Below are 22,827 nucleotides of genomic sequence, written 5' to 3'. Positions count from 1 at the left end.
AGAGTAAACGGGGGAACTAAGGAAACGTTATTCCTATGTTCTATCTGTTGAAGCCCATTACCATGTGCAAAAGGCCCAACTAGTGGAGATCATATTAATGTTGCTACTCTTGCAACACACGATCAGACCTTCTCCTCTCTCCTTCGTCAGGATCATCGCATGAAGATGGATCGCAGAAATCACTCTACTGTATTGAAAAATCCTAACAGAATCACAATATCCAGCAAAGATGCTTCTTCTCCAACCAATATCGCAACACGTGGATGATGAAGATTTATTCAGATAAGTATAATTTTGTATATAAAAAGTTGTTGTTATGGACCTATGTGGCAAGGATGAAATTTTATGAAATGCAGTAAAAATTCATTCGTTTTCTGAGTTTCTTCTCTATCTGTTTCACTTATATTTCCATAATTTTCTAAACATTATATTCCTTATATGATTTATAAAATGGGCTTTACTTAAATCTCATATCGATTAGCTTCATTTTAGTGATTAGAAAAAATAATATCAAAACAAAGAAATATAATTCCAACTAAAAAGCAATCTCAAGAGATGAAGAAGAAAATATAACGTGTTTATATAGTGTGTACCGGAATTGATATTCCAAGGCAAAATGCACATGAATTTTCAAACGCTTATGGATAACCATTATATATGGTTATCTTACCAATGACTCTTTCCAGATTTGGATTTGATTGTACACATTAATTTCATCTTATCATCATCAATCTAATGATACTTTTGGTAATGACTGCATTTTTTCAAAGCAAAAAGTGACAGAGCCACTTCCACAAGATGATGTAAATCATATATATGCCTCTTTGAGTATATATAGTTTACAAACTTGGGAGCTAAAAATACACAGAAACACGCGAGGGTGAAGCAAAGGAGGAGAGAGAGAGAGGTTCAGTAAAGAGAGTTGTAAGAGAAGGAGGTGGCAACAATGGAGGAGAAGCAAATGACAAGTGAAGGGATCAAAGTGAGGTTCAAAAGCCAACTCTGAGGGAAGTGACCAGAAAGCGTAATGGTAGCATCAGCCACCACACGGGCCAACGTCCCAGCCTCTGTCGAAAGCAATCCTCCGTTGTAAGTCCCTCGGGATAGCCTTGATGGCATCACCCTCGATAACACCGACAAGTTCACTCCTGCACATATATGTTATGAGAGAATTAGACATTCATTATCGCCTCAAGAAAGCATCAACTTGTGTGTATATATATCCACAGTGTGACAGATGCCTCTTGGATTTATTACCTTCAAGAACTTCTGCAGATACAAACGTCACAAATGCTGAGCCAATGTACTGAATAACCGTGTAAGGGACAAAGACGTTGAAGCTGAAAAGGATCCCAATGCATAGCATGATTTCTGAGGCTACCACTACCTGCCTGAAAGTAAGAATAAAACCATCTTCATTAACCTAAATTTGGTGAATCAGATTGATAGAATCAGGAGCTGTTGCCATTATTTGTACAACTTTCAGGAAATTTCCTATCCAGTCGAGTGCTTTTTACCTTTCTTCAAACATGTTGCTGATGTAGTGTCCTACTATAACGTTCACGGGGAGTACAGTTAGACCAAGGAACCCAAGAAAAACCGCAACTGTCTTTGTTGGCCACTCGAAGTAATACGTACTGACGACGCTGCACTCGGCTAGCAGAATCTCCATTGCATATTTGAGCATAAAATATACAAATAGTTGAACCTGGCAGTAAATATGAGCTGAATGTTTTCATTTTAAAATGCTATGAGGCTTACTCACATGGCATCCGAGAAGATTGAACTTTGACCGAACATATTACCTTTACCGAAGGCGAAAGTATCCGGTACGCTGAGACGAGTGAAGTGACAGGCTCATGGTCTTCTTCAGAGTCTTCCTCACAATCCTCATCTTCATTACTCATCTCTTGCTTAGCTTCGGCTTGCAAGAGCAACGGTGCCTCAAGATTTTTCTTGAAAGTGTACTTAGCTGAGGGTCCTACGTATGTAAACTTGGTTTTAAGATTTGACATTGTTACCCATATATATGATTGAACTTGGGATCAGAGCAGTGGAGGAGCTAGATTACCTTCCTGGGGAACAACGCCCTCTTTAATTTCTCTAACAGGTTCCTTGAAGGACATCCATAACCACAACAAATAGAATAGCCACGCAAGAGCCATAAACCAACCGGGCAATGTATCCTCATTGAAAGTGAGATTGAAAATCTTGAAGTTAGTCTGAAATAAGCAAGCAAGAGCTGGGCCACATGCCATTCCTAGCGCACTTGCACTAACAAATGCAGCAGAAGCCTTCATGCGGAATTTTAGTGGCACACAGTCACTTATATAACGCCTACTGATGGCTCTTGCAGAACCTAACCTGAGGTCACAAAATTACGCAGAATAAACCAAACAAACTCACAACGGAAAAGAGACACGTCTAACAACATCAGAAGACAAAAGGCACATATGTCGCATTTCATTCAACAGAGAATGGATTTAAAAGTTCCTAAGACCAAACTCGTGTCTCACTGCTGCATACACAGGATTAATACACAACACAGGATTGATCCTTCTTCTGAGCATTGGTCTAGTCCCACTAGCTAGCGTTTTCTAAGTTGAAGGGAAACTGAGAGATGATAGTATAAAAACTTACCCACAGAAAAGGCGGCCCACCAGAAGAACTGTTATAGAATTTATATCATACGCCAGGGCATACAATGTGTTGCCTATGAGAAGCACAGTGCTGCTGAACACAAGTGGCCTCAAGTAAGACCTGTTTGACCATGCACTAAAATAAATCGAAGAAAACAATTGAGCAACAGCCATGGAACCAATCACAACACCGCAAACAGTCGCAGCGGCTCCAAGATTGAGTGAGTAACTATCTGCTGTGGGGACAATGATGTAGGTGTTGATCATATACAGGAAAGCGTTCACCAAGTTCAGTAGAAGAGACATGAAATGAAATTCCTCTTCAGCAGCATAATCTTCTAGCTGACCCGAGTCTCCTGATATAATAAATGCATGTCTTCCCAGAAACTCCAGAAAGTCGGTCGAGTTTGATAGCCTGTTAACAGCTGCATTAATAGAATCAACCAAAGGGTCCTGCAGAACATGAATTCTCATATCACTGGAAAGAACACAACAAATGCCTTGTTGCATCCCAGATAAAAGAAAGAGCACGCGATTGCAAAGGTCACTGAGTCAGATATCTAGGAATTTGAAAACATACCGTGTTTGATAAAATGGGCTGATCATATATTGAAACGTAGATTCCCTGATGGTCCCGGAGTTCTGCAAGATTGCGTGAAATGGAGCCAGCAACAGCCCCAACACCCTATGCATCATACGTTGTTTTGAGTATAAATTGGCAGACCTCTTTCAGGAATTATCGGAGGTTTTTTATACAAGTGCAGGAAGGAGAAAACAATCTGAGCATTTACAGCATTGATAATGCAGCAGAAACAAAAAGATAAAAAGAGTAACAACACTTTACCACTTGCTTGAACACTTGTTGGAGCTGAGAGTAAGGGTGATTTGCACGAGTTTTGACATAATAGTCTGTAAATCTATACCCAAAGCGTTTATCAAATTTTTTCAAGATCTTACGAAGACCAGTAGCGTTCATCTCAAGGAAAAAAACCAGCCTCAAAAGATCTTGTCCAACTTGTCTGTATCCTTGCTCTATTTTGCAGATGCTGGCTCTTTCACCCTGTTGTAGAAGATCACTGCACTGCTCCCCAAGAGACAATAATCTGTGCGCCAGCAATCCTTGTTCTTCCAGCAGAAATAAGACAACCTTTTGAATCTAAAATTTTAAAACCAAGAAAGCAAGTGTCATTCACAAAACTCACAAGCTAAATCAAACATTTCTTTTGCTTATAGAATGTTAAACCCACTTCATGCATATGGAAAATCAAAGAACAATATCCCTATGGCACGCCCCTAACAAAAACATCACAGATGAGAATTAAAAAGTGAATAACAAAACCCTGTTCACAAAAATTCTCAATATAGGCACAGATTCCTTGCTAATCCTTGCTGCGCTATTTTACCTGATCATCCAGCATTTTGGAAAAGTCCCAGAGAACAAAACTGGGATCCTGGGTTCCAACGTCAAGTTGTTGCGAATACCGGTTAACCTTCTTTTTCAAAAACTTATAGTCGATATAATATCTGAAAAGCATAGCCACATTTCAGAAACAAATGAAAAACTATAACCTTCGACCAGTACAAAACAACATGAATGAAAGAAACAGATGAAATGTAATAACTTCATACCCTTTCCATTCTTGAATCTGGTTTTCTTTCAACTTCTTCCCAAAGGCGACCATCTTCTTTCTGGTAAGGATGATCCCCTACAAAGTTGGCCACAGAAACGCGGAATTCATTACTCATCACGTGATAAGAAATTGTGAATATCTCGCTGTCGGAAGAATCAGACAAGGAACTAAAACACTAAATTAACTCCTGCCTGGTAGAATTTTCCCGGAAATAGATGATGATTCACCAATCATTTCATATCTTCGACGGCATGGCCAATCATGATACGATTTATCAAATAATATGCACTTGACCCGAACTAGGAAAATCTGTCACACCCTGAATCACCTCAGCGTTTGAAGGCATGAGGTTGATTATGACCATGGATGACCGGATTTCATGCGCATGTGCATTACACTCTTTGCTAAACGAAGGAAACACCGCTCGAGAATAGAAAGAATTTGAGTTCTTGGAACACCGAGACCCACTCATCAACTAGAATTGCAGACTAAACCCTAATCAGAAAGATAAGTGTAAAATTGAAAGAAACATTACCGGGAAGGGGGCGTGAAGTTAGTGAACTACCAGAGACAACAAGTAATGCTAGAGAATACACGAGACGAAGAACAGGAAAGTCTCGGATATCAAAGCCTCCTTAAGCCAGGACACAGAATCGGACTCTGATTCGAAGAATATGTGGAATAATAGCAGACGCTAGGAACCGTCACGATTCTGGGGAGTGAGAGGCGCGAAATTTGAGCAATCAGTTGAAGGGAGAACATTCAAAGAGAGGCTCCAGGCCAGGGAGAGAGTACAGAGCCTTCGGTTGGGCCCACCTCCAACTGAGCCCGCTTAATATACCCTTTTTTTTTCCTGGGTGACAGCCCTTCAAATCATATGGTCGGAAATTATATTCACGAGGAGACGCTGATTAAGCATGTCTTTTGCACTCGTTCCACGGGAAAAAAACATGCGCGGAACTTGCGTAAATTTGATATCCCAAATCCATACTCATATTTGATTTGAAAAGGGATATATTTCCATATATAGCCATTGGTAATTCTACGGCAGAGAGGATGATCATGAGAAATGAATTTAGACTGATAATCGAACGTTTTCTGTGTACAAGACAATATATCCCATGCATGCATGCATATATAACCAGAATAAAGGACATGATCATAGTTGATGTCGGAAGAAGTAGAAGATACTTACGTCTGGCGATGCAGAAATTTGATCTACCAAGGTAAGGAAACCAGAAGATGCGGAAAATGAAGTGGGAGTGGACGATAGATGTGAGTGAAAGCCAATTTACTCTCCAAGATGCCCGCCTCCACTCTCTTATATTATATCATTAATTAATTACTATATCTCTCATTCATAAGTCGAATAAAATAACGGAAAGACGAGTGAAAATCCGGTGAATATTCCACAGGCCACAATGGATGAGACAGACGTGTCCAGAGACCATTTGCCTTCGCGTCAAGCACGTGTTCATTAACTCATTTAGTAATATCATGTACCAGCTTTCGTCTTTTCGTAATACCAAAGGTCAATGACTATTATCTTTTCGGTGAATTTTTGTTGGTAATGGAGCAGTCATGTTATTTTATTAGTGGAATGCCAATTATTATCTCACTTTGTATAGTTTCATTGCGAACTGAGTCACAAGTATTCGCATTTCCAACGTTTTCCATAGAATAAAACAATTAACAAACAAAAAAAAAAGAGCAGTTTGTGCAGGATATTCTCCCTTTGGGCCGGACAACATCTCACATCTCTTCGGACCGGACGATATCTCAGACAGTAAACATCCGTTCTGCGCAATAATCATTTATATATTTCATACATGGTGGAGTATTATAAAGGAAAATCTGATTATGGAACCGAACTTACTCATATGTACATAATAATCAGTCACAAACATTCTGGCGTTTTGCCTTCCGAAGCAAAAGATTAAATAAAATACATAATTTTGTCCAACAAAAGTGTAATTCAAATTTAGAATTATCGTATTAAGATATATTGCCCGGATTGAGGACGGTGAGCTTTCAAAGATGGAGGAAGAGATCCGCTTAGATATGTCGGATCTTGAAAGGACCAAAGAACAACGTTCCAATCTCATACAAAAATAATAATAATAAACAACATGGAGAAGGAAAAGGCTTGGATTAGATATATATGTAGGCGTTTCGACGTCAATGACCAAACCATAAACTGTCACTTTCCTTTTTTCCTTCCAAAATAATTTCTTCCTCAAAAAATGTAAAATGACAATTCTTCTTCCTGTCATTATTGTAGAAGTTAGTTGGCCCAACGTCATGTTGAATTTATATGAACGGGTGCATATAGTTATCGGTCGATTTATGTTTACGAATTACTTCATACACGCACATATATATATATATATATATATATATATATATTATTACTTTTTACACTGTAATCTCAATTGCGGGGATGGCTGATTGTTATGTGATGTCATTCGTCCGGTAAAAAAATAAAAATACAATCAACTCCACTTGGATTGGTCGTGGTCGTCTGTCTTTACCATGCTTTCCTTTTCCCTCTAGTTTACGTATTCTCTTACCCTTTTGTTTTTTTACATGATCCGTTGTATTTTCAACTGTCGATATTAGCGATTCAATTCATAAAAAAAATATATATTCGAGTATTTAATTAAAAAAATCAAGCAACATTACATGATTGATTACTCCCGAAGGTCAAAGGCTATTCCGTAATAAGCCCATTATGGATTCAAAGGCCCATCAGATATGAGGCCTTATGCTAATGAATAAAGGTGTGAATTCATATTCTAAGCTAAAACGACATCGTTTTTCACATCCTGTTGTAAGGGCGTGTTTGGCTCATTGGCTGTAAACCCCCTCTACTCTGAGTCTGCGATGTTCCCTTAAACCCCTATTCTCCGTGCTTCGTCTTCTCCGTCCATACGATTCAACAAAAACTATGGCGATAGCCGAAGAAGACGCTAAATTGGAACTATTCCTCGATTGGCTTCAGGTTCTATTCTTCTCCACATTGTTGCTTTCCTGGTTTATCCATACAATTTATTTGAATCGATCCTCCGTTCCTATCATATGATCATCTCCCTCCCCTCGTGGCTTTCGTATCTCCTTTTTTTCTTTTTCATTACACGTGATCTGTCTACATTTTTTATTTTTGTGTTCTTTGCATCTCAATTGATGACTTTTTGTCTGCAACTCAGGTGAATGGAGTTGAATTGCGAGGCTGCAACATCAAGTACTCTGAACCCAGAAAAGGATTCGGCATCTTTGCCTCCAGTGAGACTTCTGACGGTAATTTCTATTCATGTTTCGCCTTGGTGTCAAGTTTCAGTTTGTCTTTGCATGTACGCATACATGGGAAGCCCATGTACGATAGTTTGATGTCTATCGTTTTGTTTCCTTTAGCTTCTTTTGGGTTGTTGTGCTTTGGTTCTGTGGGAGAATGGGTTGAATTCTGGTCCAGATCTGAAAAATTTCAGGTTCTTTGCTGGTTGTTCCTCTTGATTTGGCCATTACCCCTATGAGGGTTTTGCAAGACCCTCTCTTGGGTCCAGAGTGTCAGAAAATGTTCGAAGAAGGAGAAGTAGATGACAGGTTTTTGATGATTTTGTTCCTCATGGTGGAGCGGCTTCGTAAGAACTCTTCGTGGAAGCCGTAAGTTTGCGCCTCTTGGCAGAGCTTTGCTTTGGTGCTTTAGTACTTGTGAATGTAAGGTTAATAGGATTAATTTGCCGAGAAAGTATGTGATAGGTACCTTGATATGCTTCCCACCCGATTTGGCAATCCTCTTTGGTTCACTGATGATGAGATGTCTGAGCTGAAGGGAACGAACTTGTATCGTGCAACTGAGTTACAGGTAAATAGTCTAGGTTTATACTAAAATTAAGTCCACTGTCGTGCATGGGGTATACAGTTAGCAGCCCTGCACCAAAATAGAAATAGTCATCTTTATCAATGGTAATCCTTTTAGTGGATATAAGATCCACATTATGATTTTCTTTCTCATCCGTTACAAATATGTTAATTGTTTGAAAGCCTATAGTCACGAATTCCTTTATGTTTGACAAATTTTTCCTTTTCAGAAGAAGATGTTGATGTCCCTTTATAATGAGAAGGTGGAGGGCTTGGTGAAAAGACTTCTTATTCTCGATGGCGGGTCTGAAAGGTAAATAGACTCGAGCACATTCGATACTACATTCAGAAAATATCTTAGTCAATGGATGGTGAGCTAAACATATTTTACTTGTCTTCTCTTTGCAGCGAGGTGTGCTTTGATTCTTTCCTGTGGTATGTCTGTTGGCTAGTGGTTTTATATCCTCTATCAATCATTTTGGTGAAGTGTTTTTTAAAGGGCGGGTGACTATCCTGAGACCATTTCTGTTGTGTCAGGGCAAATTCTGTATTCTGGAGTCGTGCCTTGAACATCCCTCTTCCGCATTCTTATGTGTTTCCACAAAGCCGGCAAGATCCAGGCAGTTGTTCATCAATCAGTTGTGTACCTGCAACCGAATCAGCTAATGTGAAGGCTGAAAAAGGCAAGTTTATTGTTTTTTGTTGACGGGTTACAACGCCTTTTCTTTTCACCTTTTTCTTATTTAGATATTTTTTTGTCATGTAAATGTTCTGTTTGCGTACTCATGGGTAGAGAGTCAAGTGGAGGAGTCCATAACACATGGAGAAACTGTGTGGGTTGAGGGACTTGTCCCCGGCATTGACTTTTGCAATCATGGTATGGTAATTTTTCTATAGAAAAAATATCTTATTTTCAAATTCACACAGTCCTGTCCATTTGGTTGATATAGTTGATAAATTTGAGTTGATATGATGTGGTTATGGCAGTACAGATTTGAAGCCAGTGGCAACTTGGGAAGTTGATGGAACAGGATCAGTATCTGGAGTTCCTTTCTCCATGTACCTTCTCTCTGGTTAGCAATTCTTTGTTTGTGCTCGGATCCTCACGTTCAGGATATCTACTAAGAAACGATGGACCCGCCTCTGTCTCTTATTTATAGCTTTCTTTTTTCTTTTCCATGGTCTTATATGTAATACTATTATTATGCTTCTGTAATTTGAATAGTTGAACAACATCCTACGCTGAACAAGGAGATCACCATTAGTTATGGTAACAAAGGAAATGAGGTAAATAATCATATTTTCGCATCTCAGGCTATTACACATATTTCCTTGTACTTGTAGTATTCTACAGCCGAATGAGAAAGCAAAATGAATTGAATGCTCACCCTTCTCATTAAAATTTTCCATCCTCTGTATGTGCATTTGTGATTATCTACATTTAGTCTTCTGTTTGGGTGAGATCTCTCCTCCTTGCTGTATGCAGGAGCTACTCTACCTGTATGGATTTGTCATAGAGAATAACCCAGATGACTATCTCATGGTAGGGTTCATTTTTAGACATCATCTTTCTCTACTTGCGATACTTTCGAAGAAGATGCACATCAATTTCATTATTAGGTGTAATAACATTGCATGTATTCAGGTGCATTATCCGGTGGAGGCGCTTAAGAGCATCCCCTTTTCTGATTCCAAGGGGCAGCTTCTTGAAGCTCAGGTGCAGTAGTATTCGTAACACTATCTTATACAATCTTGTGTTATGGTTGAATACTGAGTGGATATTGGGTTAGTTGAAGATTTATACACATTGAAGTTCATCTTCTTAGTTCTTACAAGCTAGCTTATACTCTTAAATGAGTTTTTCAAGTCAACTTGTCAGAACTGGTTTCGGTCTAATATGGTCTCGTTTCATATCAAGGATATATCTCCACTATCCATGTATTTTCAATTTCTAATAGTCTATCTGTGAAACTCGCTTCACAGAAAGCTCAGCTACGATGTCTCTTACCTAAATCACTGCTTGATCATGGGTTCTTCCCAAAAGTCACATCAAAGCTTCGGGAAACTGATGTGAGCAAAAGAGAACAGCCCTGTAATTTCAGTTGGTCTGGCAAGCGTCAGACACCCACATATCTGAATAAGTTAGTATTCCCAGAAGACTTTATGGCAGCCTTGAGGACGATATCCATGCAAGAAGATGAGATTTTCAAAGTCTCAGCGATGCTTGAGGAGGTAAGATTTTCCTCTCACTTCTCCCGGTATCTTATTAACTTAAACAAAATCCTGGTCTGCCTTTGTTTATATTGGGCAATAACGCAGAAGCATGTTATGAAATTTAAGTCGGAGAAATTTGAGACATTCAACAGTGTATCTCCCCATATGGAAGCTGACCTGTGACACAGAAGCATGTTATAAAATAACAATACACTAATTTGTAAATGGTGTGGAAAAATAGAGGTCAAATGAGGTGACCTTCTATGTCGCCAGCTGATTTAGTTGTGATGCATCGTTTGATTACTGATACGCTCTCCTTTCTTTAATGTTGGAGCTTGTTGAGTCGAGACCTGATGAACAAGCTTCTGAAAACGAAGTCAGGGTAGCTGTATGGGAAGGTTGTGGGGATTCTGGAGCTTTGCAGTTACTTGTGGATCTCCTTAATGCAAAGTAAGCAATCAGATGCTAATATGTGAACCAGCACGAGTCGGGGGTTTAGAATTAGTCGTGAACACTGCGAACGTTTATGCAGGATGATGGATCTAGAAGAGAACTCCGGGTCAGAAGAGCTGCTTGACAAGGCATGTGTCTCTGACAGCCCCAAAGAGCAAACTGGTTCAAGGTAAGAAACAACCCTAAGGGTTTGGTAGACGGCATATCTACATGTATATATAAATCAGGAGAGTGTAGCTTGAGATAAATGAGAGATTTTGGTGGCAGAGGGGGAGAAGGGATGAGCCGGAACAAGTGGGGGTGTGCAGTGTACCGTAAGGGACAAAAGGAGCTCACAGGATTCTTCTTGAAAGAAGCTGAGCATGCTCTCCATTTAGCTCTCTCTCTACCCCTCTGACTTTGTTCCATCCAACTGCTTCACGTATTATTTGAACGCCCACGTTATTATGCCTGAATAAACCAGAATCTAGACACTTTGATAGCTCCAGTATAGGTGTACTGATAGTGTTTGGTTTTCAAAGAAACGAACGAGAGATTGACTAGGAGCGGTAATAAGAGACTCGTTCGATCTTTGAAGAAGAAAAAAATGTCATTGATGAGGGAGTCGTTAAAAGTTATGGGCCATTGTTTAGTTCTTTGGGCTGTTCGGCCCAATTAAGGATTTTTTAAAAACCAAGTTATTTGACACGTGTAGGACGCACGCTTTGTGCTCCAAATGTCAGATCGGCACCGGCTGGAAAAAAGGCGGGAACATATCAAACTTTTCCCTCCCGCTCATTTTCAGTCTCCGTTTTCTGCCATTTGGTACTCGTATTCTTTTTTTTTTCCCGGCGTCGGTTGTATCTTCCCGGCGAGTTATTTTTTCCCGTCGCCCATTCTTTGTTGATCCCTTCTCTGACTCTTCTTCTTTCTGAACTTTCTTTTCCTGGATGCTTTGGAGATTCGTATTTTCTGGCATCGCTTACGTCTTCCGGCGCCTGTAATCTTTGATCAGGATGTTATCTCTGAACTTTCAGGTATGCAAGTTTTTCGCGATTAATGTGTCGCTGGTAGATGCTGATCAAGTTTCATTTGTAATGGCTGTTCCTAGCTTCGCAATTGATTGATATTGATTTGGGTTTTAGTTTGAGCAGCTGCGTAAGAGGTTCTCTTTGCTGATGATTGTTTCTGAGATGAATCCTATGGCACTCTGGATGTAGACTTCTTTTCTTCCTGCTTCTATACGTCGATTCTCGTCTTCCATACCCACACGTTCTTTGGTTCTCACTGCATAGTTCCGACGTGGGACGATTGTTGTCCTTGTCTCTGAAAATGGGTTTTCGAATATCGGTTGGTGTTCCCAGAACTTGCTACGGTTTCTGTCTGGTTTGTTTGCTGGATTTGTGGTTTTTGTTTCTTGCGGCCTGGCACTGAGACGGGAGTACAAGGAGACTAGTGCTCTCGTATGTAATAGCCATGGAAGAGCAAATTAGGGCAAAACAGGAGCATAAGCTATGCTCTAATCAAAATTTGTTTCTGCTTGCCACATCGAAATGACAAAGTAAATGTACATTGTTTTATTCCTCCGAGAAAGCTAGAGTAAAACATGGGCATGAGTCATGCCCTAAGCAAAATTGTTCCTGCTTGCCGACATCTATGCTAAAGCTTCCAGAACATGAATGAGGTTCATAGATGTTTTTATCTCCGTTTGCAGATTTCTTGGCCATGGTAGCCCCAGCTTATGCTTTAGAAGCTCTTCAAGAACAGTGTGGTTTGAGTTTGCTCCTGTTCATCTGGTGAGTAGAATCAAAGCTTTTCCCATATTTCAGGGGAATGGAATCACCATTGGTAGAGCTCAGTTAGCATTTCATCGATTAGCAAATCCAAAAGCCCATCCTCAATCCCCACAGCCACCTCCTCACCCTCTTCCTTCACCTGTTTCCCGTTCCAATCTCCTCTTTCGATTTCCCTAAGACATGCCTTTCTCCTCTGCTCAATCGATCCATGTTCAATCTCCGTGAGTCTCTCCCCACGCATCCATTCCTTTGCTTTGCCCACCAACTGGTTCTCAAATTCTCGATCTCCATAGGTTTCATGGTGTAAGCACAGTCTTTTCATCACTTCATCTCTGAAAAAGTCCATTATCAGACGTTCTTCGTGAATCCATATTGCACACCCCTCCTTGACTTGGCTCCACAGCTGGTGTGCCTTCTCTTCAACCTCTCCTGCTTCTTCTTCGTCTTCAGTTCCACTGTCAAGACTATTGCAAGTGTCACCATTATAGCTAATATCTTCTTCTGCCCTTCCATTGCAAGAGTCTTCATCAATTGATTCCCATTCGTCTAAATTGAAAGGAGTGATCTTAGCCAAAGTCTCAAACCGTTTGATCGTTTGCATAAGCTTTTGTTTAGTTCCTGCCAATGTGTGAATAAAGTTAGTTTTTTGCGTGAATGATTAGCTCTCAAAAGCCGGAAAAGCAAGTCAGAAGCCATTGTTGATTGGAAAGAAGGGAATGTTGCGCACTTTCTACATTGTCAAGGCACTGACCGAGAGAAGCGTCCGATGCTCCGCCGTCATCCTCCTCGTATTCAACCTCAAGAACTGAAACCGGGCTGTTGTGGTCAGTGTCCCCATCACATTGTAAGTCCTCCTAATCATTCATGAGTAATTACTGCATATTAGTCTCAGATACATCATAATATTTCAATTTATTATCAAGCATCTCATCTCAGGCATGGTTGAAGACCCATTTTCGTGCTTTCGGTTTGATCCATAGCAAAACTAGCATGTTGGGTAATAATATATCATGTTTTCCGTCTATTGTTCTTGGGATGCCTAATAGCTACGTCTTAAATCGGTTTCATGAAGGAATTGATAAAAGGTGTATATTATTGGAAATAGAACATAAATTTGTTGTAAATATCTCTTTTGTGCATGCAGTTACTTTTTTTTTTTAAAACTAAACATACCCTTACTAATTTCAGCATCCTGTAAGTAAATAGCGACAAATCCATCTATGTTGAAGTACAATAATGCGTGTAATATTTTTATCAAAAAAATAATAATGCGTGTAATATTATAATAAATAAATGTGTTTATGGCGATGCAGGACGAGTAGCGTCTACTCCCCTACAAGGGCCATGACTTAACAGAAACCAACCAAGTGGGCAGTGTTTTGTCTACACGTGAAAGAGAAATAAACAGCTGCACGTGCATTATGGTCGACCGTACGGTTGAAGCAAAGTCAACCCCAAGATTGGATCTTTTATTAAATTTATTATTATTGTTATGATTCATCGGTTTCTTACCTCAGGTCCCACTTGAGTGTTAGTGTCGGCTACTATTGCTGCCGTTGTCTCCGTGGAAGAATCTTCGCCGACACACTGTAAATCCTCCTTACCGATCTCGCAGTTCTCTTTTCCAACGTCCTTTTCACCCAAGTCCTCTAATTTACCTCCCCAGGACGGCAGATACTCCAAAGTAAAATCCGAGTCACACCAACTGCTACAAGGCGTGCCGCTTGTGGTTGAGCCAGTCGTGGTTGTATTCACCGTGGACGGTTCGAAATCGGACGGTGGTGATACGTCCTGGTGCAAGTCCCTGGATGATCTCCAACGCACGATGTCTTTGACTCGGACGGCTATATCAGCCTGGTTAACTTTGTTACTGCCGTTCTTCTTGGACAACCTACGTGAAAGGCTCCTTGGTAAGATGGAGGGGGCAGATTTAACGGCGGTGAAACGGAGGCTCTTGATGGCGTTAATGACCGCCTGCAAAGTCTTCCTGTGGATTGCCTTTGATTCTTCTTTCTTGGGTTTGATGGGGAATGGCTGGAGGAGAGGCTGTCTAGGAAATGATTTGAACCCGTTGGAGGAGCATGAGTTCGAATCTTCCAAGAGGCAGTCTTTGAGCAATCTTGCCCCACGTTCCATTCCAAAACGTGCTCTTTGGTGACTCAGGTACGCTTCTGAACTGGAAATAGTCTGAACAGACATAGAAAGTGACGTCGTCTTGAACAGACAAATGTATCAGACAGAACGAGAGATAAGGTGTAAGAAGAGGGAAGTGGGGAGAGTGAAGTGTTTAGGAGCGTTATATATATATGAGTGTGTGTTTGTAGAGAGAGGTGGCCAGAAGGAGAGTGGTAGCTTCTTGATGGAGATCTCCAGATGATCACAAGAGTGAGAAAGAGACAAAGGGGGTCTCTGGACTGGGATTAAAATTTTCAGTTAGTTGGAACTTGGGGAAGTGAATGAGACAAAATACGCGGAAGCCTGGATGTTTCGGCTTGTGAGATTTTTAGAGGTTTTTAAAAAAAAAATCATAGGTATTATTTAATAATTAATATTAAGGGGAGATTTGATCGGCTGGATCTTAGGAAGGTTAGTTATTTGATTTTGTTGGAGACTCAGTGACGACCACTGTTAATGAAACTATAGATACTAGAGAGTATACTATCAGGAGTCGTGGCCCTTGTAAACAATTTATTTAAATTTCAAAACCATTTGCTTTTTTCTTCTGACAAAATTAAATATGCTTTTTTAATAATATAATTCTATCTCCCTCTTAAAGTTAGTTGGGTTTCTACTTTTTATTATTTTATAAGATTATTTCCTTATCTAAAGTAATTGTAGTTTTGACCTTGGTGGGTGGGTGCAGATTATTGGGCTTAAGAGTGGTGGGCTGAAGTGAAGGAAAGGTTGTCGGGGCCCGCACCCTGGCGGGTGATCAAAGTGGATCATCATTCATCGCATCGTCTCTCTGTCTCTAACGGTAAGTATTCCACGAGTCCTCGTTGGCTTCAGTTTGTACGGGAATCGATGGGTGTCGGAGGAAAGTTCTGGGATTTTCTAAAACCCTACGCGCGACACGAAGGGCTTGATTCCCTCAGAGATAAACGCGTTGCGGTTGATCTTTCCTTCTGGATCGTCCAGCATGCCACCGCCGTTAAGGGTTTTGTCCGCAAGCCTCATCTCAGGCTCACTTTCTTCCGTACCATCAACCTTTTCTCCAAGGTCCTCCTTTTCCTTCTCTTTTTTTTTGTTTTTTTTTTAACAATGGAATTTTCTTTCACAGTTGCTTCCTTTGGTTCTGTTTTCTTGGCTTAAAAGTACGGTTTTTTCTTTTCGTCTTCCCGGATTTCATGTTTTGTTTGTCAAGAATACTTGTTGATGGTGACGATAATGTTGCCGATGATCTTGCAGTTTGGAGCGTACCCAGTCTTTGTGGTCGATGGAACACCTTCGCCCTTGAAATCTCCGGCAAGAATAGCACGATTTTTCCGGTGTTCTGGAATCGATGTTCCCAACTTGCCTGTGATTGTAGAGGGTGTCTCGGTTGAGAGAAATAAGGTGTTTTCAGAATGTGTGAGGGAGTGTGTGGTGAGTTAGATTCCAGTTCTGATTGGTGATCTTTTGTTATTCTTTTTCGATGCTTGTTTAGTGTTTTGCTGATTTTTGGTTTTGTAGGAACTACTTGAACTGCTTGGCATGCCGGTAATACAAGCCAAAGGCGAGGCTGAAGCCCTCTGTGCACAGCTAAACAGTGATGGACATGTTGATGCTTGCATCACTCCTGACAGTGATGCCTTCCTCTTTGGGGCTAAATGTGTGATCAAATCCATCAAGCCTAACTCAAGGGTGAGTTTAAAGCCGTGCATTGGTGTCCAAACTCTCGTTGCTGGGCATTTTCAGTTTATATGTTCCTGTTTCTGCTATTGGAGCGTCTGCTTTTCATTGGGTGTAGGAGCCTTTCGAGTGCTATCATATGTCAGATATCGAAGCTGGCCTTGGTCTGAAGCGGAAACACTTCATAGCCATTTCTCTCTTGGTTGGAAACGACTATGATTTGTGTGGTGTTCAAGGGATTGGTGTCGATACGGCAGTGTGCTTTGTCCGGGATTTCTGTGAAAACGAGATACTTGAAAGGTAAATATAGAAGTTTGATTTTATGCTTGGTTCTGTTTTTTGTTGCGCCAGTGTTTCTCCTGTTCAGTGTTATATTGTGAAGATCATTCTTGTTTCCGCTGAAATATTTTGTGCAGGCTACATGACATCGGAAAGGGGTTAAAACCTTCACTCCACAGTGAGATTAAATCTGTAGATGGGGATGAAGCTCAATTGGATGGAAGATCGCAAATGAAACGATCTTCTCACTGCTCCTACTGTGGGCATCCTGGTAACAAGAGAACTCATCTTAAGTTTTCTTGTGAGGACTGCAGTTGTAGTAGCGGTTGCATTAAAAAACCATCATGGTTTAGATGTGGATGTTCCTTCTGTTGTGAGGTAATGCCCATCCTCCACATGCAGTTATAAATCTGGCATCTACATTCTTCTAATGGTAGCAATGACATGACTCTCCTGAAAGCAGGATCGTAATGTGAAAGAGCTTAAGAAGATTGAGAATTTGTGGATAAAAGTCTGTGATAAGATTACCCTAGGGCCAAAATTCCCCAACGACCAGATTATTGAACTTTATCTATGTGGTAATTCCAGGGACTTAGCAGGTAGGTGTGATATCTTACATTTTGCTATGTCCACTTTGGCTGCTCCCTTGCCTATGTAATGTTTTCTCAAAAAAACTTCTCATTGGCTTTCTTTTTGCAAAATTTGTTTTTATTTTTCATGTTAATTTAGTGATCGTGCTGGAGTATCCTTGTTGATCATTATCTGTACTTTACTGTTTTCATGAAGCAGAGGATGGCTGTTCGATATCATTTGGAACTCCCAATACTGAAATGGTAGTGGATTTCTTGGTTTTCAAACTCCGGTGGGAGCCGTCTTATGTTCGAAAAATGATGCTACCGATGTTGTCGACACTGTATCTGAGAGAAAGGGCAAGAAACCCCTCAAAGCCACTGCTATATGACCAGTATGAATTTCATTCTATCCAGTGCATAAAAACTAGATATGGACATCAGTCGTTTGTGGTGAGGTGGAGGAAAAATGTATCTACTACGCCTGGTAGTATTATGATTGATTGTCAGCCTGAAGAAACAAAGGTATTGCAAGACAGTGTGATTGGCGATGAAGAGCCTAATGATCCATTGGATGGCTTAACTGAACCTCAGGTTCATGATGATGGTGGTGACTGCTTTTTGTTAACGGATGAATGCATAGGACTCGTTCAATATGCTTTCCCAGATGAAGCTGATTGTTTTTTGCGTGAGAAGGTATGGTTCTCTCTAGTCATTGCTTTTCTACATTAGCATGTTGTTTTATGGTTTTGCTATAATCCTTAAACGAATAATTAATATAGATTCATGCAGACAGATATATTTGGTTTTTAACTGCCTCATAATTCCATTTCTGCATTCTTCGAACTGTCAGGAATTACAAGAATCAAAACGTAAATCTGTCCCGAGCTTGAAATCAGAATTGCGATCACCAAGATCAATTGGTGTCCAACAGAGTATTACTGACTTTTACCGCTCAAAAAAAGCACAATCTCATGCAAATCCAGGAGAGGGCTCTAACCATTCAGCTGAAAGGGTGCCAAATGGAAAGAGGAGTCAGTCAAGTTCAAACCTTTCGAAGTCTGTAAGACGTCGTCTTTTATTTGGCTAGGTCATTGTTGATTCTGGACACCTACAAATTTGTAGTTGCGTAAAGCTTTCTGCCTAGTCTCAAGTTATATTGAATTCGAGCACCTAAGTAGTTTTTTTTTTTTTTGTGAAGTGGTAGCCAAGAAGTATATGTAATTAATTTTGGGTACAAGTTATTGCATAAATATAATGCCTAACTCTCTATCAGACCGTTGGCGTGTTTCTTTTGTTTAATCATCTTCTAAACATCTTCTTTGATAAATGATTTGTAAAGGTTTTTCTTTAGTGCATTGTTTTTAATCCATTTTCCTACTTCCTCAGAAGCATACTCCTGCAGGGTGGTATCTGATGAATTTGCTCGCTTTGGGTCATCAGATACTGTCTAGATTTATGTGATTGTTAGTCATGTAGCATATCATCCGGTTTCTGTTTGGTGATTTACGCCCTGGACTAATCAACAACTGTCGGTGGCACATTGCCTTGTGAGGTATGTGAACTCATTAAAAGGTAATTATTCATTACATTTCTTATCTTTTCCCTGTATGGTAGTTTTTAATGAGACTAATAATATTACTGAAATATGTTTTATTATGTTACATAATTGTAATTATTCATTGCATTTGTTCGTGATTTCGTCAATGTATTAATGAAAGGCATCCAGCGCCAGATTTTGTTTTGAGAAATTTGTACATTTGGCATATGAATCACTTAGATGCTTGTAATTTTGCACCTACCAAATTTAAACACCGGATTCCCGTTCTTGATTTCTCCGCCCTATCATATATAAAGGTGCTTGCGAGTATTGTCGTGCAATTAGTCTTTTGTTTTCTCTTGTCCTCTAAAGCTTGTGAGCTTTTCATCACCGTACTATTGTTTGTGTTTTGTTTGTTTGCACTAATCATGAACATTGAGGAGGATCTCTCTGGGAAAACTCTCAAAAGCACCGGGAGATCACCGGAAGATATATGTGTCTTGCTCGTGGATAGTGATCCATCATGTTTGATGGTTATCTCTAATATGCTGCAGGAATCCGGATATAGGGGTAAGCCAATGAACCTAATATTTGACGCAATCATTTTGAGAAAGGCAGCACATCTTTCTCATGTTTCTGACTGCATCTATTGTTTGTTTTCTGGGATTGGCCATTTTTCCATCCCACAGTGGTGACTGCCGATAGAGCCTCTGATGCACTGCATATCTTAAGGGACAGAGAGGGAGAGATTGATCTTATCATGACAGAGGCTCACTTGTCGGATATGGACAAATACGAGCTTCTTGAGACAATAACAGGGATCTCTAAACTTCCGATTGTTGGTAAGCAAAATCACCTTCTTCTGCTTCATTATTTGTTTATTTCTCAGTTAATAAGTTGCTTGTTATTAATCATTGCTCTTCCTTTCCCTGTATGTTTTAGTTATGGGTACAGATGGGCAAGTGAATAGCGCTTTAGGCTGTATGTTCAAAGGTGCGAAACATTATCTGGTGAAGCCATTTGTCATGGGTGATTTGAAACACCTCTGGCAGATTACAATCAGCAGCAGACGGGGTGTTCTGAATCAACTTGATGCAGGCCGAACAAAGCAAAATGGATCAGGTAACGATTCTCAACCTCCATTGCATGCCGAAGATCATATGACAGACAATAAGAGAAACGAACTGGCAGAGGCAGAAGAACATAAAGAAGTCAATGATGATAATTGTCAGAAGAAGCCAAAACTCATTTGTGCAGATGAACTGCAAAACAGATCCGTGCAATATGTCTGTGGCCTAGGAACTGAAGGTAAGCATCTCCCGTTGCAGTCTTGTACTAGGAATCCTCCACTGATCAGATGAAAATCTCCCAACTCTATTTTATGCAGATGAAGTCAACCAAGGCAAGAAGAGAAAAGAAAGATCAGGGACAGAGATACCCAGAGAAGGTGATAATTATGTGCTGAGAAACCAGAAGATACTGAAATCTTCTTGTGTGGATGAAATTCAAAATAGATCCCCAGATGCTATCCACATTCTAGGAATTGATGGTGAGCCTTTCTGTCTTAATCCCTGTTACATTCTTGTTTTACATTCAGGCTTTTTAATTAATCTCCATCGATCATATAAAGAAGAAACCCAGATTCCGTTGCATGCAAATGAACTCAACCTAGACTACAATAAGAAAAAGAGACAAGTTGAGATGGATACATATGAAGAAAATGGTGGTAACCCTGAGTTGGGAATTCAGAAGCTACCTAAACTGGTTTATGCAGATGAGCTGGGAAACAGATCCCCGCAAAATGTTGGAGATCTTGGACCCAATGGTGAGTATCTCTGTTTTATCTCCATTTATGTTCTTATTCTAAGTTTGTAGGTGATGTGCTACAGATTGAATATACTGTTTCATTGTGTAAGTTGTTTTGGAGTGTCTGAGATATCTTGGTAGGTTAAAGTTTAAGTTGAAACAGTTCTTACTCGTAAAACTCAACTGTTCCTTTTTTGTGTATGTATGCCTTTTCACTGAAGCATCCTCTTCTGGTATATTTTTCAACTGTTCCTTTTTTGTGTATGTATGCCTTTTCACTGAAGCATCCTCTTCTGGTATATATATATATTTTTAATCTTAGTATATGTGTTCGAATAACCAAATTGGTAACATTTATGATTTTTCATTTTTTCTTGTAAGCGTCCGCTTCATTAATATCGTTAATATCCGATTATTTGTTTTTCCTTATTTTCGTTTAATAATCAGGAGCTCATCTGGATGAAAACTTTCCGCATGTGAACATCACTGGACTTACAGCGGCAAATATTTTGCCCCATGTACAGGTTCATCTCTTTGCACTTGACTATTATATATCCTCATATCTCATACGGGCATCAAAGTTTGCTTAAGTTAGCTTCTGATACTGAATTTAATCACTCCCATCTGTGTTTTTGGTGGACTCATGCATAGCCTTACGCTTGCATTTGGGATGCTTGCCACCCTTGAAAATCCGGAGTATCCGTAAAAGACTCTTTTGGATTGTTTTGAAACTTGTGAAAGAAGAACCCAAAGGCATTCTGCCTTGCTGTTCCCTATTCTCAGAAATGCCCTCTGGAGGTTTAGAAAAAACAAAACTACCTTCACACATGTCTTCACTGACCATCTCCATCCTCTTGGTTTTCTGGGCAGTAGGGGCTGAATACTCTTTTTTTTTAACTTCATATTAAGTAAAATGGACCAATTCAGTTGGTCTCTAGTGTATATAAGCTAATTAGGCCTGCCTCCTGGGAAATTTGTGCCCTAAAATGTGGTGCTCTGGATTATGTCATGTTATATCATCTGCTTAGTTTTGGAAAAGAAGAATACTTCGCCTAAGGATATCTGTCATACACATCATTAGATATTGCTGTTGTGGTATTATGTTATCCAGGAACTAGGTATGTCAGTGACGACCATGTACCAGATAGGGTCCTTTGCCCATGACGGGGGAATAGTTCCGGAGTCTATGGAGAACACCAATCCGATGATGAAGTCTTCCATTGGGGGCATTGCTCCTCCTCTGAGTCCGGCAGAGTCCTCGAGCAACGATCACATGTGGGCACAAATGCGTCAGTGTAAGCGTAAATGTGGTGGCACTGCAAATACGGTGGAGAAGAATCCTCGACAGAATGCGGAAGAAAACACTGCTGCTGCTGCTGCTGCGAATGTGGTGGGGGGAGGAGAGGCTGTTGTCAATGGAGGAGAAATAAACGTGTCTGACATATCAGAACTCTTCCTTGGAAACGTGCTGGAGTTGGCAGATCTGCTGAACAATGATGATGATTACCTTGCTCCGCTTGAGTATGAGCAGCAGCAGCTTCTTCAGCTACAACAAGACATTCTGCAAGAGGAACAGGGTTCTTCCCCTGATGTTCCTCGCAAGTCTCCGGAAGACTTCTTCAGCGATTCTCTCTTTGGCTTCTGAGTATTTGCCCCCTTGTGAGGTTGAGTTGTGATGTCTTTCCTCTCCTCCCCCCCTTTTGTTCGATGGACTTTGCTTTTGCCTGGTTCCCAACAAACTCTCTCTTCTCTTCTTCCCTTACAGGGATTCCCTTTCTTTTTTTCTTTTTTTTTTGGGTGGCAATATCGTAATTTGTTAAGCGTATCAAGGAGATTTGTTGGAGCTTGTTCCTCTGTCTTTCTATAAATGGCCATCAATTAATCTGTCTTCGGCAGAAAGGGAAGTAAAGAGTTCCTTTGGTCAAAAACAACGTTTGTGGTAAAGACAGTATCATGTGGGCCTCATTTGGCCCAATGTGATTCAGCCTGCTTGATATAATCAGCTACGGGCTGAACCATAACTTTGTTGGGCTTTTCATCTTTCCTTTATATGTGATTTTTAAATTCTGAAATATTTTATTACATACAAATGCACACACTATATATATATATATATATATGTGTGTGTGAGTGTATTATTTCTCTGTGAGGTGATTCCGGCTTTAATTAAATGCTCTCTTTTGTTTCTGTATAATATCTTGGAATACTAATATATATATATATATATATATA

The 22,827-nt window shown here is 40.1% G+C and overlaps 5 protein-coding genes and 1 long non-coding RNA gene across 16 annotated transcripts; 4 read left to right on the top strand and 2 right to left on the bottom strand.

Moving 5' to 3' along the window:
• Positions 1–191: 191 nt before the first annotated feature.
• LOC104801466 (SPX domain-containing membrane protein At4g22990-like) lies at positions 192–5,550 on the bottom strand. The gene is made up of 12 exons (XM_010524758.1): positions 5,466–5,550; positions 4,806–5,136; positions 4,269–4,345; positions 4,043–4,163; positions 3,484–3,795; positions 3,220–3,324; positions 2,641–3,092; positions 2,072–2,364; positions 1,806–1,981; positions 1,518–1,708; positions 1,258–1,391; positions 192–1,148 (listed from the first exon to the last, which is right to left on the bottom strand). Exons 3-12 carry the CDS (start codon positions 4,319–4,321, stop codon positions 910–912), a joined length of 2,076 nt encoding a protein of 691 aa, XP_010523060.1. The 5' UTR covers positions 4,322–4,345; positions 4,806–5,136; positions 5,466–5,550; the 3' UTR covers positions 192–909.
• LOC104801465 lies at positions 998–1,522 on the top strand. Its single transcript, XR_769894.1, has 2 exons — positions 998–1,089; positions 1,230–1,522. It is a non-coding gene; the product is annotated as an uncharacterized LOC104801465 (long non-coding RNA).
• Positions 5,551–7,124: 1,574 nt separating the features above from the next.
• LOC104801461 lies at positions 7,125–14,329 on the top strand. Of its 6 annotated transcripts, XR_769893.2 has the most exons (17): positions 7,125–7,271; positions 7,477–7,567; positions 7,756–7,930; positions 8,027–8,132; positions 8,359–8,441; positions 8,537–8,563; positions 8,666–8,811; positions 8,922–9,005; positions 9,121–9,201; positions 9,354–9,415; positions 9,615–9,845; positions 10,112–10,360; positions 10,677–10,792; positions 10,875–10,964; positions 13,233–13,414; positions 13,884–14,159; positions 14,237–14,329. XR_769893.2 is itself a non-coding variant. In XM_010524750.2 (16 exons), the coding sequence occupies exons 1-16, from the start codon at positions 7,218–7,220 to the stop codon at positions 11,190–11,192; spliced, it is 1,623 nt and encodes a 540-aa protein (XP_010523052.1). In that variant the 5' UTR covers positions 7,126–7,217; the 3' UTR covers positions 11,193–11,282. The 6 variants fall into 6 exon arrangements, 5 of the variants coding, with proteins under 5 accessions (XP_010523051.1, XP_010523050.1, XP_010523052.1 ...); XM_010524750.2 differs by lacking the exons at positions 13,233–13,414; positions 13,884–14,159; positions 14,237–14,329 and adding an exon at positions 11,063–11,282 and having other exon boundaries at positions 7,126–7,271; positions 9,615–9,671; positions 9,774–9,845; XM_010524749.2 differs by lacking the exons at positions 13,233–13,414; positions 13,884–14,159; positions 14,237–14,329 and adding an exon at positions 11,812–11,937.
• On the bottom strand, positions 12,277–15,132 carry LOC104801463. 2 transcript variants are annotated; one of them, XM_010524754.2, is made up of 3 exons: positions 14,083–15,132; positions 13,322–13,424; positions 12,277–13,188 (listed from the first exon to the last, which is right to left on the bottom strand). In XM_010524754.2, the coding sequence occupies exons 1-3, from the start codon at positions 14,767–14,769 to the stop codon at positions 12,614–12,616; spliced, it is 1,365 nt and encodes a 454-aa protein (XP_010523056.1). In that variant the 5' UTR covers positions 14,770–15,132; the 3' UTR covers positions 12,277–12,613. The 2 variants fall into 2 exon arrangements, with proteins under 2 accessions (XP_010523056.1, XP_010523055.1); XM_010524753.2 differs by having other exon boundaries at positions 13,298–13,424; positions 14,083–15,130.
• Positions 15,133–15,435: 303 nt separating this feature from the next.
• Positions 15,436–18,524, top strand: LOC104801460 (flap endonuclease GEN-like 1). The gene is made up of 8 exons (XM_010524747.1): positions 15,436–15,789; positions 15,979–16,155; positions 16,243–16,413; positions 16,520–16,701; positions 16,818–17,058; positions 17,144–17,279; positions 17,470–17,945; positions 18,103–18,524. The coding sequence occupies exons 1-8, from the start codon at positions 15,595–15,597 to the stop codon at positions 18,337–18,339; spliced, it is 1,815 nt and encodes a 604-aa protein (XP_010523049.1). The 5' UTR covers positions 15,436–15,594; the 3' UTR covers positions 18,340–18,524.
• A 167-nt stretch (positions 18,525–18,691) lies between these two features.
• LOC104801459 (two-component response regulator ARR12) lies at positions 18,692–22,637 on the top strand. Of its 5 annotated transcripts, none has more exons than XM_010524745.1 (8): positions 18,692–19,359; positions 19,479–19,631; positions 19,732–19,911; positions 19,987–20,097; positions 20,177–20,338; positions 20,420–20,614; positions 21,043–21,119; positions 21,707–22,637. In XM_010524745.1, exons 1-8 carry the CDS (start codon positions 19,017–19,019, stop codon positions 22,238–22,240), a joined length of 1,755 nt encoding a protein of 584 aa, XP_010523047.1. In that variant the 5' UTR covers positions 18,692–19,016; the 3' UTR covers positions 22,241–22,637. The 5 variants fall into 5 exon arrangements, with proteins under 5 accessions (XP_010523047.1, XP_010523046.1, XP_010523048.1 ...); XM_010524744.1 differs by having other exon boundaries at positions 19,981–20,097; XM_010524746.1 differs by having other exon boundaries at positions 19,732–20,097; positions 20,564–20,614.
• Positions 22,638–22,827: the final 190 nt, after the last annotated feature.

Source organism: Tarenaya hassleriana, unplaced genomic scaffold (genome assembly GCF_000463585.1).
Source record: "Tarenaya hassleriana unplaced genomic scaffold, ASM46358v1 Cleome7, whole genome shotgun sequence".
NCBI classification, from domain to species: Eukaryota; Viridiplantae; Streptophyta; class Magnoliopsida; order Brassicales; family Cleomaceae; genus Tarenaya; species Tarenaya hassleriana.
Note: the sequence above shows the minus strand (reverse complement) of the source record. Positions and strands in the feature narration are given on the sequence as shown.